We start from the raw sequence: 18,211 nt of genomic DNA, 5'->3' as shown, positions 1-18,211 counted from the left end.
TGAATCGAAATGAAAAGAAATAAAACAGGATGGGACAACACTGAAGGAACTGGGAAGATGAACAGTGAGAGGGAGAGTGAGGTTTTCACTGACACAGCACTGAGATGAAATAAAACAGGATGGGACAATGCTGAAGGAATTGGGAAGATGAACAGTGAGAGGGAGAGTGAGGTTTTCACTGACACAGCACTGAGATGAAATAAAACAGGATGGGACAAGGCTGAAGGAATTGGGAAGATGAACAGTGAGAGGGAGAGTGAGGTTTTCACTGACACAGCACTGAGATGAAATAAAACAGGATGGGACAATGCTGAAGGAATTGGGAAAATGAACAGTGAGAGGGAGAGTGAGGTTTTCACTGACACAGCACTGAGATGAAATAAAACAGGATGGGACAACGCTGAAGGAACTGGGAAGATGAACAGTGAGAGGGAGAGTGAGGTTTTCACTGACAAAGCGATGCTGGAGTTCAAGTGTGTCTTACAACAGCAGGACTCGACTTGGTGTGGGCAGTTGGCAGCACTCAGCTTTTGCTCCCAGTGAACCCTTTTGGAGGACAGCTATTTCCAGCAGGAGGGTTGCCATGACGTTTGTTCTCTTTCCACGCAGTGTTCCAAACGATCTGCGAGGTGCAAGTGCATGTCATTGACATCAACGACCAGATTCCCATCTTTGAGAAGTCAGATGTGAGTATTTGCAGCACTGCTTTTGATGCCTGACAAATGTGTGAGCACTGCATTCCACGGCTATAGAATCTCAGTGGGGAGCTAACCATCTACATAATAAGAAACAGAGCAATCCAGCAGTGAGAATTTAGGCTGGGTCTTGCTGCAAAGCCTGCGTAAAAGCCCTGCCTAGATAGTGAGCACTGGGACTGACTCCTGGTTAATTCTGAAGTATTAAGTCATTTGCTCAGGGGAAAACTATGTGCACAGAAAGGAATGATTCTGTTAAAGTGGTTTACTCCAGGAATGTAACTTCGGCAGGCAAAGGGGGAAGGAGAGACTTTAACATCAACTAAAGCAAATAAATAGGGAGAAACCTCCCTATTATCTCCCAAGTTCCCTTCCAAACACATTATTAATGTATCCAGAAAGGCCAGAAGGTGAATGGAAATCAAAGGCTCTGTTTGCTTTAAGCACAAGCAATGACCAGTGACCCATGTCCTAACATCTGTCTGCTGGCTTTTGGTTCTGGAACAGGTATCAGGCTCCTGCCTCTTCCTGTGGTGAGGGTGTTGGCATAGAATCATAGAATCATAGAATCAAGCAGGTTGGAAGAGACCTCCAAGATCAGCCAGTCCAACCTAGCACCCAGCCCTAGCCAGTCAACCAGACCATGGCACTAAGTGCCTCAGCCAGGCTTTTCCTGAACACCTCCTGGGACAGCGACTCCACCACCTCCCTGGGCAGCCCATTCCAATGCCAATCACTCTCTCTGACAACAACTTCCTCCTAACATCCAGCCTAGACCTCCCCTGCCACAACTTGAGACTGTGTCCCCTTCTTCTGTTGCTGGGTGCCTGGCAGAAGAGACCAACCCCACCTGGCTACAGCCTCCCTTCAGTTGTAGATAGCAATGTGTTCTCCCCTGAGCCTGGAGAGTAAATGGTGTGGCCATGGCCTGTGGTGCACAGAGCAAACAAATACTTAGCAGCCAGTGGCTAGTGTGCTCACCAAGTACAGAGAGGCTGTGCTTGCAATGCTCAAAGCAGCCTTGTGGTTGTGAGCACTGCATGAGGGAGGTCCAGGATGGATGTTAGGAGGAAGTTGTTGGCAGAGAGAGTGATTGGCATTGGAATGGTCTGCCCAGGGAGGTGGTGGAGTCACTGTCCCTGGAGGTGTTAAAACCTGGCTGAGGCACTTAGTGCCATGGTCTGGTTGAGTGGCTAGGGCTGGGTGCTATGTTGAACTGGCTGATCTTGGAGATCTCTTCCAACCTGCTTGATTCTATGATTCTGTAATTCTATGATTCTATATGGAGTGGTTCCAAGAGAGGAATCTGATCTAGGGAGGGTGTCCCTGCCCATGGCAGGGGGGTTGGAACTAGATGATCCTTGTGGTCCCTTCCAACCCTGACTGATTCTATGATTTTATGAGGAGCCAGAGGTGTGGGACTCCTGCTGCACTAGCAGCTTATCCACTGGCAGCAAACCCATCAGCTTTGACAGGGGCTAAAGAAACTTTGCAGAGACTCTAGTGCCCATCTCACAGCTCTGGGTTGCCCTGCTCAGCAAGAGAACTCACCTGCACTGTTGCAGTGCTCTTGTACACCCCTCTGACCTGGCTACACCTCTGCAGTGGAATGCACTCAGCTCCTCGCCCTCAAACAGCTGCTCTGGGTTAAAACACCTCCATGCTTGTGTGCCACAAACTTGTTGTATTGCTCAGACTTTTATCCACAGATGCTGCTTGCTGTGTCCTGTTTCAACAATCTCTCTCTCCTCAGTATGACAGTGTGACTGTTGCTGAAAATCTCCCAGTAGGAACAGTGCTCCTAGAAATTCAAGCTACAGATGGAGATGAGCCTGGCACAGGGAGCTCCTACATCATTTACCAAGTGAAGGAGGGAGATCCAAACAACACCTTCATCATAGAGACAGATCCTGAAACAAACCGAGGGTTCCTTAAGGTGAACAAGGTGAGTGGGTGAGCTGGGGTTGTTTAGCCTAGAGAAGAGAGGCTCAGGGGTGACCTCATTGCTGTCTGCAACTACCTGAAGGGGTTGTTTAGCCTAGAGAAGAGAGGCTCAGGGGTGACCTCATTGCTGTCTGCAACTACCTGAAGGGAGGCTGTAACCAGGTGGGGTTGGGCTCTTCTCCCAGGCAACCAGCAACAGAAGAAGGGGACAGAGTCTCAAGCTGTGCCAGGGGAGGTCTAGGCTGGATGTTAGGAGGAAGTTGTTGCCAGAGTGATTGGCATTGGAATGGGCTGCCCAGGGAGGTGCTGGAGTCACCATCTCTGGAGGTGTTAAGCAAAGCCTGGATGAGGCACTTGGTGCCATGGTCTGGTTGACTGGCTAGGGCTGGGTGCTAGGTGAGCCTGGATGATCTTGGAGGTCTCTTCCAACCTGCTTGATTCTGTGGTTCTATGATGGGTTTAATTCCCCCCCTCCATTTTTATATGGATCTTTGCCATCAACAGGAACCGTCCTGGTGATGATCTGCAGGGGAGGGCATTGGCTAGTAGTGGAGCAAGGCTACCTGAAGCATGGTGCAGACTCTTGGGGCTCAGATGCTTTGCCTGTGATGTGCTCAGGCATACCTACTTGCCTTTGCTGTCTCCTACCAACCACTGCCACCAGCAGCTCCCTCTCCTGGCTCTGCTGCTGGCCTCTTCTCTGGAGGCCAATGAAATGGTCTTTATGCACCATAAAGAATAATAATAGTAATGAAAAAGACATTATTTGAGGGATTTTGCAGTGGTGTTTCTGCAAAAGAAAAAGGCAGCTAATTGCTTCCATGGGCTGTGGGCATAGAATCATGGAATCAGTCAGGGTTGGAAGGGACCACAAGGGTCAGCTAGTTCCAATTCTCCCTGCCCTCATACAGGATCCTAGAATGATCTGTGTTGGAATGGACCTCCAAAGGTCACCTTGACCAATCCCCTCTGCAGTCAGCAGGGGTATACTCCAATAGATCAGGTTTCTCAGAGCCTTTTTGAGCTTGAATACCTCCAGAGATGAGGCCTCAACCACTTCCCTGGGCAACCTGTTGCAGTGTTCCAGCACCCTCGTGGTGCAGAACTTGTTCCTAACACCCAAGCTAAATCTCCTCTAGTTTGAAGCCATTGCCTCTTGTCCTGTCACCGCAGGCCTTTGCAAGCAGTCTCTCTCCATCCTTCTTGTAGCACCCTTCGCTACTGGAAAGTTGCTATTTGGTCTCCCTGGAGCCTTCCCTTCTCCAAGCTGAACATCCCAAGCTCCTTCAGCCCCTATCCTCCTAGCAGAGCTGCTCCAACCCCCTAGCTGTTTTCACGCCCCTCCTATGACCCAGCTCCATCAGGTCCACATCCTGTGCTGAGGGCTGCAGAGCTGGATGCAGCACTCCAGGTGTTGCAGAGGCAGGGAATTAATGTGGCCAAGTCAGGACTTTTATACAAAAATAGAGTTGTTTTGTTTTCCCAACAGCCTGACCCCAAAACTAGATACAGAAACTAATTTAATTTTAATTACCAGATTCAGTTGCCTTGAGAATATCTACAGGATGCCATGACTGGCTAGGGCTGGGTACTAGGTTGGACTGGCTGATCTTGGAGGTCTCTTCCAACCTGCTTGATTCTATGATTCTATTCTATGATAACCTGACTATTTTGGAAGTCAGAAGTTGGAAAAGGCTTTAGCTATTAAATTATAGCAGTTTTCTTACTAATAAAGCTGAGCTGAGCCAAAATAACTCACCATCAGGCTGACTTCATCCTGTGGCCTGTCCCTCTGTTCCCTTTCAGCAGCTGCAGGAGGGTCATTAAGAGTCGTTAGGCTTTGCACAAAAGGACCTTAATGGCTGTAGCAGTCCTTTGGAGCTCTTCCTGTATCCAGGCCAGGCCAGGCGAGGGGGTGGGGGGTGGGGAGAAGTCTCAGGCAGGCACGAATGCTCAGGCAGGAATGAACTCCAAGGCGGGCACCCCAAAAGCGGGAAGCCCCCAATATTTATACCCTCTCTAGACAAAGAGCAGAGTTACCACTTGCTTAGGCACGAAGAGCACAGCCAATCCCAGCCCAATCCCAGCGCGGGCACTGCACGGTGCTGGAAGGGTCCCTGTTCACCCCCTTCACACCTGCAGGGCAAGGCTGGGGCGGGGGGGGGGAACAGGTGGCTTTTCATCTCCCATTCAAGCCACAGAGGGAGAGGAATTTAGGGGTATACAGGACTCCAGGACACCAGGTGTGGCCGTTTGAGCTGATCCTCTAGCCCCACGTTGGGCGCCAAAAAGAATCCTGTCCCGGGTTTGGGCTGATCCCTCCCCCAGGAAGAAAATTCACAACACAAACCCCCCTCCTTTTTTTTTTTTGAAAGTCAGGGAAAGATGAAATTGTATTTTCTTATAGTATAACAATGTAAAGAGAAATAATAACTAGAGAAGGAAGGAAAGAAGGAAGGAAGGAAGGAAGGAAGGAAGGAAGGAAGGAAGGAAGGAAGGAAGGAAGGAAGGAAGGAAGGAAGGAAGGAAGGAAGGAAGAGAAAGATGGAAGGAAGGAAGGAAGGAAGGAAGGAAGGAAGGAAGGAAGGAAGGAAGGAAGGAAGGAAGGAAGGAAGGAAGGAAGGAAGGAAGGAAGGAAGGAAAAAAACAACAACAATACAATAACCTTAAGGGAGATGGGGGAGAGGTCGAGCGGCGGCGAAGCAGCAGAAGCAGCAGTAGCCAAAACAGCAGCCGGGGAAGATAGGTGAAGCTGCAGCAGCAGAAGCCAGTGGGAGAAGGGGGAGAACAAACTGTGCTTCTAGACATTAAGTTCTTGATGCTCCAATGAAATGATATTAATTTATCTATCGATGCCATTTATGTGGCCTATCCCTGGCATGTTCATCTCTCCCCTATGTCTGAGCTAGAGGATCAGCTCAAATGGCCACACCAGGTTAGTAGGGACCATTGCTTAAACCACCCTTTCCTCCCCCCCACCCTCTCCCAATTCATCCAGGCTCTTGATTTTGAAGCAGCTCCAGTCTACAACCTGGTGATCAACGCCACAAACCCCGAGCCGCTAGTGGAAGGGGTGCAGTACAACTCCAGCTCCCTTGCCTCCTTCAAAGTCTTTGTGACAGATGTGGATGAGCCACCTGTTTTCCACAAGCCTGTGTACAGAGAAGAAGTGTCTGAAGACATCCCTGTCAACACCCTGCTCGTGGTGGTGGAGGCCTATGATCCCGAGGGGGATGCTGTACGGTAAAGGGCACTAAACAACAGTCAACCACCAGCTGCTCAATCTAGGATATGGAAAATGGTTCTAGAAGAAGGTAGAAGGTGGAGGTGTGCTGGGGTGGTGGATGGTGACCCACCTCCAGCAGGCTGCTGGGCAAAGTTTTCTGAGTAGCTTTATCTCTGTGCTGTGACAAGCAGCAGCCAGTGGGGCCTTTGAATCAGGGAACTAAAAAGGGATGGAGGCCAACCTATGAGTCCAGGAGAGAGGTCTGAGGGTCTTCATGTCCATAATGGCTTTAGCAAATGAAGCATGTTCTGTGTGCCCCTAGGAACCAGTAGAGCCCCATCTGCTTTTCATGTCTCACAGGGAACTGCACTTGGCTTTTTCTCCAGGCAAACACAAACCTGAAGAGAAACTCAAGCCTACAACTGGCAGTTAATTGATTTTTGTTTTCCAACTACCAAAGCCTAGGAGCCAAAGCTCCTGGGACAAGGAGCAATGGGTGTAAGTTGCAGCAAAAGAGGTTCCAGCTCAACACAAGGGAGAACTTCTTTACTGTGAGGGTCACAGAGCACTGGAACAGGCTGCCCAGAGAGGTTGTGGAGTCTCCTTCTCTGGAGCCTTTCAAAGCCTGTCTGGATGTGTTCCTCTGTGATCTGTGCTAGATTGTGTGGTCCTGCTGTGGCAGGGGGGTTGGACTGGATGATCTCTTTGGGTCCCTTCCAACCCCTAACATCCTGTGAGCCTGTGATGCCTGCTTCCACCGTGAGTGAAAAGCTCTATGCAAAGACAACTCCCACACTTGTGAGTGAGATGCAAAACCTCAGCCTGGCTCAGTTGGTGGTCCAACACCTTGTTGTACGATCAAGACACCTCAAGTCCCTGGCAGCTCATGGATCTATGCAGAGTGCTGTGTTGCATGGTGTAAATGTGCCTTATGCAGTGGAATCAGAGTTATCTGTGGCTCTTGCTGCACGATTCCCAGCTGGGATGCTGAGCAGATCAACCTGAAACAAACCATCCTTGAGATGCAACTAAAATTCAGCTTAACACAGTATCACAGTATCACAGTATCACCAAGGTTGGAAGAGACCTCACAGATCATCAAGTCCAACCCTTTAGCACAGAGCTCAAGGCCAGACCATGGCACCAAGTGCCACGTCCAGTCCTGCCTTGAACAGCTCCAGGGATGGCGACTCCACCACCTCCCCGGGCAGCCCATTCCAGTGCCCAATGACTCTCTCAGTGAAGAACTTTCTCCTCACCCCAAGCCTAAATTTCCCCTGGCGCAGCCTGAGGCTGTGTCCTCTCGTTCTGGTGGTGGCCACCAAGCAGTTAAAATGGGGTTGGAGAATATGACTGTGAGGCTTCCTGTGGATTTGCAGCCCCAGAAGTTTTCCCTCTAGCTTTTGGGAACTTAACAATTTTGGCCTTCTGTCAAAGTGGTTTCAGAGTGAGCCACACAGTCCAGAAACTCGAGGGGGTGATGACAGATGACAAGAAGTCATATGCACAAACCACATTTCTGCTGCTAAAAAGAGTAGGTTAAAGGTCATCAACTTAAAAGTGTAACAAGATGTGCAAGATGTCAATACACTGATTTTAAAGCAAGGGGTACTGAAAGAACCAAAATGGTGAATGAAAAGATGAGGTCCTATCTGCCTGTGCTTTAACTGGGTCATATGGGTAAGTTGCAGCACAAGAGGTTCCACCTCCACACAAGGGGGAACTTCTTTATTGCAAGGGTCACAGAGCACTGGCACAGGCTGCCCAGAGAGGATGTGGAGTCTTCTTCCATTGAGCCTTTCAAGGCCTGTCTGGATGTGTTCCTCTGTGATCTGTGCTAGATTGTGTGGTCCTGCTCTGGCAGGGGGGGTTGGACTGGATGATCTCCTTGGTCCCTTCCAACCCCTGACATCCTGTGAGCCTGTGACATGGTCGTGACTGCAATGCTGTGAGTAAACACCCAGACACCTTGGTTGGTGTTTTTTAATTGATGATATAGAAAGATAATTAAGTGGTGAAGTTTAAAGCTCTCCACTTTCCAGGCTGCTCCAGGCTGGCAGGAGATAAGCACCACAGTTCAAACCAAACCTTGGAGCCCTGGGCTGATCCAAAAAAATGCTGCCTGGCTGCATTGCACCCTCTGATCCCCACCCTTTGGCTTGTGCCCCCACCAAAGCCAAGATGTGGGAGGTGTGATGGGAGAGAAGCACATGGGGTTGGGACAGAGCACACTTTGGCATCAAAAGCTCAGGAAGGTGCCAGGTTTCTCAGTGAGGAAGAAGATGGAGCTGCAGTGCGCAGAGTGAAGGAGTGGTGGTGTGGGCAGAGTTCTGCTGTCACTGCTGTTCTCAGTGATCTTGGTCCCCTTTCCTCTGTCTGTGCCTCTTGGTTGGCTGTAGCACTCCCAAGAATCCTCTCTCTGAGTATCATCACAACCAGGCTGCTTGAGTAAACTCAATAAAGAAGTGTTTGCTTTATCAGCACTTTTTTCCCTGATTTGGAACAGTATTCATCATTATTATGATTATTAATCCTATTTCTTTCCAAAGATACTCCTTGGAAGGTGATGTGAGGGGCTGGCTGAAGATTGACCCAGCCACTGGGCAGGTACACACTGCTTCTGCTTTGGATCGAGAGCAACAGGAGATATACACAGTGGATGTTGTTGCATCAGAGATGAGTAAGTGATGAAGCAACTGCAGAGGAATTCCCTGCCCTTAGTGTTTTGTGGAGGCTTAGGCTTGACAGATTCACAGAGTGCATTGGGTTAGAAGAGACCCTTGAAGGGCATCTTGTCCAACCCCTCTGAAGTCAGCAGGGACACTTCCAACTCTGGGGTGCATCAGGAAAAGTGTCCAGTAGGGCAAGGGAGGTTCTTCTGCCCCTCTACTCTGCCCTGCTGAGACCACACCTGGAATACTGTGTCCAGTCTGGGGCTCCCCAGTTCAAGAGAGACAGAGACCTGCTGGAGAGAGTCCAGCAGAGAGCCACGAGGATGACTGGGGCACTTGAGCATCTTCCTTATGAAGGGAGACTGAGAGCCCTGAGGCTGTTTAGTGTGGAGAAGAGAAGGCTAACAGGAGATCTGATCAATGTGTGTAAGTATTTGAGGGGTGGGTTTCAAGTGGAGGGGGCCAAGCTCTTTTTGCTGGTCTGCAGCCATAAGACAAGGAGCAACAGCTACAAATTGGAACACAGAAGGTTTCACCTCAGCATGAGGAGAAACTTCTTTACAGTGAGGATGCTGGAACCTTGGAGCAGGCTGCCCAGAGAGGTTGTGGAGTTTTCCTTCTCTGGAGACTTTCCAAACCCACCTGGATGGATTCCTGTGTGAAGTACCCTTGGATGATCCTGCTTGACAGGGGGGTTGGGCTCAATGTCTGGAGGTCCCTTCCAACCTCTAAAGTTCTGTGGTTCTGTGAATTAGATCAGGCTGCACAGGGCTACCTCGAGTCTGATCTTGAATGACTTCCCATAGGAAGTAGGGAAGCAGGTGAGACAACCTCATTTTGAATACTGTGCTCAGGTTTGGGCTCCCCAGTTGCAGAGGGACAGGGATCTGCTGGAGAAGGTCCAGCAGAGGGCTAGGAGGATGATGAGGGGACTGGAGGGCATGGCTTGTGAGGAGAGGCTGAGAGACTTGGAGCTGTTTAGTCTGGAGAAGAGAAGACTGAGAGGGGATTTGATAAATGTTTATAAAGAAGAGAAATGGGAAACTAAGGGAATGTCACATTTAGCAGAGCACTCCAAAGAGCACTGCTCACCTTGGATGTGAACACACACAAACCACCTCCTGCAGCCTGTCTAATGGGACACAAACCCTATGAGGAGAGGCTGAGGGAGCTGGGGGTGTGCAGCCTGCAGAAGAGGAGGCTCAGGGCAGAGCTCATTGCTGTCTGCAACTACTTGAAGGGAGGCTGTAGCCAGGTGGGGTTGGGCTCTTCTCCCAGGCAACCACCAATAGAACAAGGGGACACAGTCTCAAGTTGTGCTAGGGGAGTTCTAGGCTGGATGTGAGGAGGAAGTTGCTGGCAGAGAGAGTGATTGGCATTGGAATGGGCTGCCCAGGGAGGTGGTGGAGTCACCATCCCTGGAGGTGTTCAGGCAGAGACTGGATGAGGCACTTAGTGTCATGGTCTGGTTGATTGGCTAGGGCTGGGTGCTAGGTGGGCCTGGATGAGCTTGGAGGTCTCTTCCAACCTGGTTGATTCTATGGTTACCTACACTATGGCTACAGACACAGCAACCCAAAGTGATGTAACTTTCCATTCTGTTGAACCCTACAGACAATGCAGCTCAGCAATCCAGGGCAACTCTGGTGCTGCACTTAAAAGATGTTAATGACAACCCTCCACGCTTGGACACAGATAATCCTCCTTTCTTCTGCTACCCACTCAGTGGAGGAGAGAGAGCTTTGATCCAAGCTGTGGATGCTGATGAACTGTGGTGGTACTCATCATTCAGCTTTTCTCTGGCTGATGATTTGCCTGCAAGAAGTAACTGGGAAATCTCAAAATTCAATGGTAAGTTGACAGTGCTGTTCTTATAATGACACCAAGCAAGGAACAGGTGTGGATCTTATGGAGGGTAGGAGAGCCCTGCAGAGGGACCTGGACAGGCTTAATGGGTGGGCAGAGGCCAATGGGATGAGATTTAACAAGGCCAAGTGCAGGGTTCTACACTTTGGCTACAACAACCCCAAGCAGCACTACAGGCTGGGGACAGAGTGGCTGAGAGCAGCCAGGCAGAGAGGGAGCTGGGGGTGCTGGTAGAGAGTAGCTGAAGATGAGCCAGCAGTGTGCCCACGTGGCCAGGGGAGCCAATGGCATCCTGGCCTGCATCAGGAGCAGTGTGGCCAGTAGGACAAGGGAGGTTATTCTGCCCCTGTGCTCAGCACTGCTCAGGCCACACCTTGAGTGCTGTGTCCAGTTCTGGGCCCCTCAATTCAAGAGAGATGTTGAGGTGCTGGAAGGTGTCCAGAGAAGGGCAGCAAGGCTGGTGAGGGGCCTGGAGCACAAACCCTATGAGGAGAGGCTGAGGGAGCTGGGGGTGTGCAGCCTGCAGCAGAGGAGACTCAGGGCAGAGCTCAATGCTGTCTACAACTACCTAAAGGGAGACTGTAGCCAGGTGGGGTTGGGCTCTGCTGCCAGTTGCAACCAGCAATAGAACAAGGGGACACAGTCTCAAGCTGTGCCAGGGATAGTATAGGCTGGATGTTGTTAGGAAGTTGTTGACAGAGAGGGTGATTGGCATTGGAATGGGCTGCCCAGGGAGGTGCTGGAGTCACCGTCCCTGGAGGTGCTCAAGCAAAGCCTGGATGAGGCACTTAGTGCCATGGTCTGGTTGACTGGATAGGGCTGGGTGCTAGGTTGGGCTGGATGATCTCAGAGGCATTTTGCATCTATTTATTTGAACATCTAAGCCATTAATTTGAGAGGTGATGACCAGCATGTAGCAAGCTAAAATTTCATCAGTGCTTAAAAGAGATGAGATCTGTAACAATAAATGTTCTGTGTGCCTAATGAGTATGGGAACACTTTAAGTTTGTTATGGTTTCTGTAAGTGTGAGGGGTTTATGTGTTCTGCTGCAGTACCCAAGATCCAGCCTGGCCTGCTGTAGGGATCAGAAGGGAAATTCCCTGCCCACATTATGCCAAAGGCCAGACTAAGTATTTCAGTGGTTCCTTTTGATGTCTGCAGGCCAGTGAGATAAACATGGGAAAAACAGAAGCAAAGCATCCTGTGCAAAGCAGCCTCAGACCCCAGACTTTGCAGCTGGTGTGGGCATTGAGCTCAGTTTCTTTCTGGTGCTGACATGAATGTTCCATTCTCTATTTACAGCTACTCATGCCTACCTCTCTCCAAAGCACACACAATTTGAAGAGAAGGTCTACTATGTTCCAGTGACAATCAATGACAATGGAAAGCCACCTTTGGAAGGAAAAGTGAATCTTGGAGGTATACTGTGCACAGAACTGTTTGTTTCAAGACAGCAGTTACATTTATGAGCTGCTGGGGCAGCTGTAGAGGAGTTCACAAAGATGATTAGAGGGTTGGAGAACCTCACAGGCTGAGGGAGTTGGGGCTGTTCAGCCTGGAGAAAAGGAGGCTCCAGGGATACCTTAGAGCAGCCTTCCAGTACCTGCAGGGACTACAAGAAAGCCAGGAAGGAACTTCTTCCAAAAGGCTTGTAGTGCTGGGATGAGAGGGAATGGATTGAAGCTTGAGGAGGGCAGATTGAGACTGGAGAGGAGGAAGAAATTCTTGACAGTGTAGGTGGTGAGATACTGGCCCAGGTTGCCCAGGGAAGTTGTGGATGTCCCCTCCCTGGATGCATTCAAAGCCAGGTTGGATGAGATCCTCAGCAGTGTGCTCTAGGTGGGGGGTGTGGTGTCCCTGCCCATGGCAGGGGGGGTTGAAACTGGATGAGCTTCCAACCTAAACCTTTCTATGCAGCTATGAAGAGTCAAACAGGACTGCTGAACTTCTAATTAACCTGTTGGCATTTCTTTTTGCAGTGAACATCTGCAAGTGTTCGAGTGAGAAGTCATGTTTCATTGAAGTGCAACGTGAGCACTCCTGGCCAACTGCTGGCCAGGCATTTGGGATTCTCTTTGGAGTCCTGCTTGTCATTGGTAATTCACACTTTCTTGCTCCATATGAAGCCAGCCTCTAAGGCATGATGATGCCAATGCATTTCTGACACCAGGTCACCTGTTGGGTGTAAAAGGGGAAGATCTCGTGATTGTGTATCATGGTTGCTTCAGACTTGTAAGTTTTGGATCACAGGAACAGCTCTGTTTGGCCTCTGGTTCTGTATACAACTGCAAAAGAACTTAAAGTGGTGCAGTGGTTTGGGTGTTCCCTGCCTCCCCCACACTTTGGAAATCACCCAGGCTAGACTCAGCCAGCTCTGGAAATGGAATGCAGCTTATATTTACAGCTTAGCTCAATATACAAGCAGATAGTTACAGTATATACAGTTATAGACAGACATATACAAGGTAAAAGGCAATACAGAAACACAACAGCCCTCCCAGAAACCTGAGTCCCCAAGAGGGTCTCCCAACTGCCCTTCCACCTTCTCCCACCCCTTCTCAACCTTACTCCAGTCCCAAGGAAGAATGGAGGTTCAGCCAGGGGGTTAGGAAATAAAGTGGACTTATAAGAGAGGTGGCAGAGAGGCTAGAGAGAAGTGCAGCTCAGGCAATGATATCAAAGTGTAGGGTTTAGCCTCCTCTCCCTTAGGCAGGGATTTGTTGTGGCTTTGTCTTGAACTCTTGCTGTGGGTTTCCCCCCCCCCCCCCCAATGGAGTGGCAATTCTCTCACAGCAAAGCTGAGTCTGCTGACAGCAAAACTGTTCTTCAGGATCTCCTTGGGATCAGTTAGGAATAGCTGATAGACCCCCAGACATTCGTGCACCTGTGACTGAGGATGGCAGAGACGTTCCTCTGACCTAGATTCCAAGTGCCTCAAACTTTTAGCATCACTCATCATATCCAATTTAAGATGCCACATCCAATATGCATATTTTAGGTGTATATATGTCTGGTCTTTTAGAATCATGATGAGCTTCTTACACTGGGTGTAAATTGCAGGCTCACAGGCTCACAGGTTTTTAGGGGTTGGAAGGGACCCAAGGAGATCATCCAGTCCAACCCCCCTGCCAGAGCAGGACAATCCTATCTGACACAGATCACAGAGGAACACATCCAGACAGGCCTTGAGAGGCTCCAGAGAAGGAGACCACACAATCTCTCTGGGCAGCCTGTGCCAGTGCTCTGGGACCCTTACAGCAAAGAAGTTCTCCCTTGTGTTGAGGCAGAACCTCTTTTGCTGCAACTTACACTCATTGTTCCTTGTCCTACCCCAGGCAGCAGTGAGCAGAGCCTGTCCCCCCCTCCTGGCAGCCCTCAGATACTTATAAACATTTATCAAATCCCCTCTCAGTCTTCTCTTCTCCAGACTAAGCAGCCTCAGATCCCTCAGCCTCTCCTCATCAGCCATGCCCTCCTGTCCCCTCATCATCCTCCTAGCCCTCCACTGGACCCTCTCCAGCAGATCCCTGTCCCTCTTCAACTGGGGAGCCCCAAACCTGAGCACAGTATTCAAGATGAGTCAGATCTAGTCAGATCTTAGAGGAGAAGTCCACCTTGGGGAGACATCTCCTGAGCCCTGAAGCATCTGATCTTGCTCACCAGTGCCTCAGTTCCCTGAACACACTGCTAGTCCAACACTGCAAGGGTTCTGTTCAAGAGGCATAGAGGTGTGGGTGTCAGAGCTTTTGCTGAAATACCTTTCCAGAAAGCTTTCCCTTCCCTCTCCTGATGAGTGCTCTCTGTTTTCCAGGTGCCATCGTGGGAGGTGCATTTTGGCATATGAGACGCAAGGAGAAAGATGAAAATAAAAGCCAGGAGAAAGATGCAAAGGACAAGTCTGAACTGAACAGGCTGGCTTAGTGACTGCTCCATCCACGGTCAGACATGCCCTTTGTGCTGGGAAGGAGTGAACTGGTGAGCTCCCAGAGCCCAAAAGTGCACTATCACAAACTGAGGATACAAAAGCAGGCTCCCAGGGGTCGATCCTCACTTTGGTAGGTAACACTCTTCAGTCAGGAAACCACAAACCCAAGCAGCAGCCTTTCATAGCAATATTGGCTTTGACTGAAGTGTTAACTCACGACACCACCAAACGCTGAGCTCCTGCAAAGATCAATCCATGGGACCAGCCTTCTTTGTTTGGCAGCTGAAGAAAATGTGGACTCTCCAGAGGACTGCATTTTATCTTACTGCACATCTTCAGCCCTTTCCATCTCAGTAAGTTACTGAACAGCAGAACGAGGCACAAAGTCCTGTGCTACGTTTAGAGATGCCCCACGAAGCTGCAGGGACCTCTTCACCTCTCAGCAAAAGAGCTCCTAAATTCACTGCAATTGGTAGTCTGCCCCAGGTCATAGCTGCTTACATTATGCTGATAATATTCCTTATCAGAGTGACATTTCAGGGTTTCATTGTTGCTGTCCACAGAGTATAACCAGTTTGTGAAGCACCATGGCCTTTCCTTACTGTTTCTAAGTTAAAAGAAATAGATACTGAGTCAGGTGGTCTTGGGTAGTGTGCTGTTCTGTCATACTGCTGCAAAAGCTGTTCTTGCCTCCTACACCTTAGAGAAGAATTAAAATGTTTGTTCAAGGGGTTAGTGTCTGCTTATTTTATTCAAAAAAGAAGAGAGAGACAGTGCATCAGAGCAAAGCAGTGCTGCTTGGACATCTGCTGTGTTCAACCCTTGCTTTTGCTCCAGAGCAAAGCATTGCTGCTTGGACATCTGCTGTGTTCAACCCTTGCTTTTGCTCCAGAGCAAAGCATTGCTGCTTGGTCATCTGCTGTTTAACCCTTGCTTTTGCATCAGAGCAAAGCAGTGCTGCTTGGTCATCTGCTGTGCTCAACCCTGCTTTTGCTCCAGAGCAAAGCATTGCTGCTTGGTCATCTGCTGTGTTTAACCCTTGCTTTTGCACCAGAGCAAAGCATTGCTGCTTGGTCATCTGCTGTGTTCAACCCTGCTTTTGCATCAGAGCAAAGCATTGCTGCTTGGTCATCTGCTGTGTTCAACCCTTGCTTTTGCACCAGAGCAAAGCATTGCTGCTTGGTCATCTGCTGTGTTCAACCCTGCTTTTGCACCAGAGCAAAGCATTGCTGCTTGGTCATCTGCTGTGTTCAACCCTTGCTTTTGCACCAGAGCAAAGCATTGCTGCTTGGTCATCTGCTGTGTTCAAACCTGCTTTTGCACCAGAGCAAAGCATTGCTGCTTGGTCATCTGCTGTGTTCAACCCTGCTTTTGCATCAGAGCAAAGCATTGCTGCTTGGTCATCTGCTGTGTTCAACCCTTGCTTTTGCATCAGAGCAAAGCATTGCTGCTTGGTCATCTGCTGTGTTCAACCCTGCTTTTGCATCAGAGCAAAGCATTGCTGCTTGGTCATCTGCTGTGTTCAACCCTTGCTTTTGCTCCAGAGCAAAGCATTGCTGCTTGGTCATCTGCTGTGTTCAACCCTGCTTTTGCACCAGAGCAAAGCATTGCTGCTTGGTCATCTGCTGTGTTCAACCCTGCTTTTGCATCAGAGCAAAGCATTGCTGCTTGGTCATCTGCTGTGTTCGACCCTTGCTTTTGCATCAGAGCAAAGCATTGCTGCTTGGTCATCTGCTGTGTTCAACCCTGCTTTTGCATCAGAGCAAAGCATTGCTGCTTGGTCATCTGCTGTGTTCAACCCTTGCTTTTGCATCAGAGCAAAGCATTGCTGCTTGGTCATCTGCTGTGTTCAACCCTTGCTTTTGCATCAGAGCAAAGCATTGCTGCTTGGTCATCTGCTGTGTTCAACCCTGCTTTTGCACCAGAGCAAAGCATTGCTGCTTGGTCATCTGCTGTGTTCAACCCTGCTTTTGCATCAGAGCAAAGCATTGCTGCTTGGTCATCTGCTGTGTTCAACCCTGCTTTTGCATCAGAGCAAAGCATTGCTGCTTGGTCATCTGCTGTGTTCAACCCTGCTTTTGCATCAGAGCAAAGCATTGCTGCTTGGTCATCTGCTGTGTTCAACCCTTGCTTTTGCATCAGAGCAAAGCATTGCTGCTTGGTCATCTGCTGTGTTCAACCCTGCTTTTGCATCAGAGCAAAGCATTGCTGCTTGGTCATCTGCTGTGTTCAACCCTTGCTTTTGCATCAGAGCAAAGCATTGCTGCTTGGTCATCTGCTGTGTTCAACCCTTGCTTTTGCACCAGAGCAAAGCAGTGCTGCTTGGTCATCTGCTGTGTTCAACCCTGCTTTTGCATCAGAGCAAAGCATTGCTGCTTGGTCATCTGCTGTGTTCAACCCTTGCTTTTGCATCAGAGCAAAGCATTGCTGCTTGGTCATCTGCTGTGTTCAACCCTTGCTTTTGCACCAGAGCAAAGCATTGCTGCTTGGTCATCTGCTGTGTTCAACCCTTGCTTTTCCATCAGAGCAAAGCATTGCTGCTTGGGTATCTGCTGTGTACATGTGGTTAGTTGAGGATACAAGGAGTTTTTGGTTCAGTGAAATGTGAAATCCCACCTCGAATACTCTGTCCACTTCTGGTGTCCAGCATAAGGACACAGAACTGCTGGAGTGAGTCCAGAGGAGGCCACAAAGATGATCCATGGGCTGGAGCATCTCTGCTGTGAGGATAGGCTGAGGAAGCTGAGGGTGTTCAGCCTGGAGAAGAGAAGACTCCTGGGGGACCTTAGAGCTGCATTCCAATAGCTGAAGGGAGCCTCCAGGAAGGCTGCAGAGGGACATTTCCTAAGGGAGAAGGACAATAGGAATGGTTTTAAACTGAGGAAAAGCAGGGTCAAACTGCATCTTAGGAAGATGTTCTCCAGTATGAGGGTGCTGAGACTCTAGAATAGGTTACCCAGGGAAGTTGTGGCTGCCTCTCCCTCGGGGTGTTCAAGGCCAGGCTGGATGAGACTCTGAGCATCTGTGTCTAGTTGAGAGGCATCCCTGCCCATGGCACGGGAGGGTGGAGTAGACAATCTCTGAGGTCCCTTCCATCCTAAGCCATCCTATGATTTGAGCCCAGGATGACACTCAGAGAAGGAAAGGCACTCTCCTGACAGCATGCCTATAGAAGGACATTTCTGGTGACAGTTTGAGGGAGGCTTTCCTTTAAAGCTATAAATAAAAGCTGACCAAGCAGTGTGTTAGACTGAACAACAGAGTATACTTTGGAAAAGACTGAAGGAAAGGTTCATATGGAAAAGAGTCTCTTTGTTTGTGCAGGATTTTGCTAATAGCTTTTGAATACAGCACAGAACTAGAAAGAAAAGAGCACTTCTTTTTTTTGTGGAGGGGGTAGCACTGCATTGTAATAGGTTTTCCTAGAGTGCTGCCAGCAAACACTTTGCTTTCGGGCTTCAGCCACTCAAGCCCAATTGTTGTACCTCTCAGCCCAGCTGTTGGAGCTCTGTTGCTTGCTGTGGGGCTTGCTGCTGGAATGTATTTATTTTATGATGGGAATGCAACCCATTCTATTTGGAAAGTATGACATGCAGCTACGTCAGGGTGTCCAGGGATTTGGATTAGCAGATGGGTGTATAAATAAAGGAGCCAAAGTTCAGCAGGCTTAGTGCATAAGCAGGAGGGCTTCAGCCCAAGACAGGCAAAACCCAAAGAAGTTCCATTTTGCTTTGTCTCACAGGCTCACAGGATGTCAGGGGTTGGAAAGGACCCAAGGAGTTCATCCAGTCCAATGTCCCTGCCAGAGCAGGACAATCCTATCTAACACAGATCACAGAGGAACACATCCTTGAAAGGCTCCAGAGAAGGAGACTCCACAAC

The 18,211-nt window shown here is 49.4% G+C and overlaps 1 protein-coding gene across 1 annotated transcript in view; it reads left to right on the top strand.

Moving 5' to 3' along the window:
• The window catches only part of CDH17 (cadherin 17), a 37,702-nt gene extending 22,649 nt beyond the window's left edge, over positions 1–15,053 (top strand). Inside the window, exons 10-17 of the mRNA XM_064153988.1 lie at positions 610–686; positions 2,449–2,640; positions 5,638–5,882; positions 8,415–8,545; positions 10,152–10,388; positions 11,707–11,823; positions 12,384–12,500; positions 14,216–15,053. Coding sequence (XP_064010058.1) covers positions 610–686; positions 2,449–2,640; positions 5,638–5,882; positions 8,415–8,545; positions 10,152–10,388; positions 11,707–11,823; positions 12,384–12,500; positions 14,216–14,325 — 1,226 coding nt within the window. The 3' untranslated portion in view covers positions 14,326–15,053. The remainder of the gene's footprint in view (positions 1–609; positions 687–2,448; positions 2,641–5,637; positions 5,883–8,414; positions 8,546–10,151; positions 10,389–11,706; positions 11,824–12,383; positions 12,501–14,215) is intronic.
• The last annotated feature ends 3,158 nt before the right edge of the window (positions 15,054–18,211 follow it).

Source organism: Pogoniulus pusillus, chromosome 14 (assembly GCF_015220805.1).
Source record: "Pogoniulus pusillus isolate bPogPus1 chromosome 14, bPogPus1.pri, whole genome shotgun sequence".
Taxonomy (NCBI): domain Eukaryota; kingdom Metazoa; phylum Chordata; class Aves; order Piciformes; family Lybiidae; genus Pogoniulus; species Pogoniulus pusillus.
This window is presented reverse-complemented; position numbering and strand designations above follow the sequence as displayed.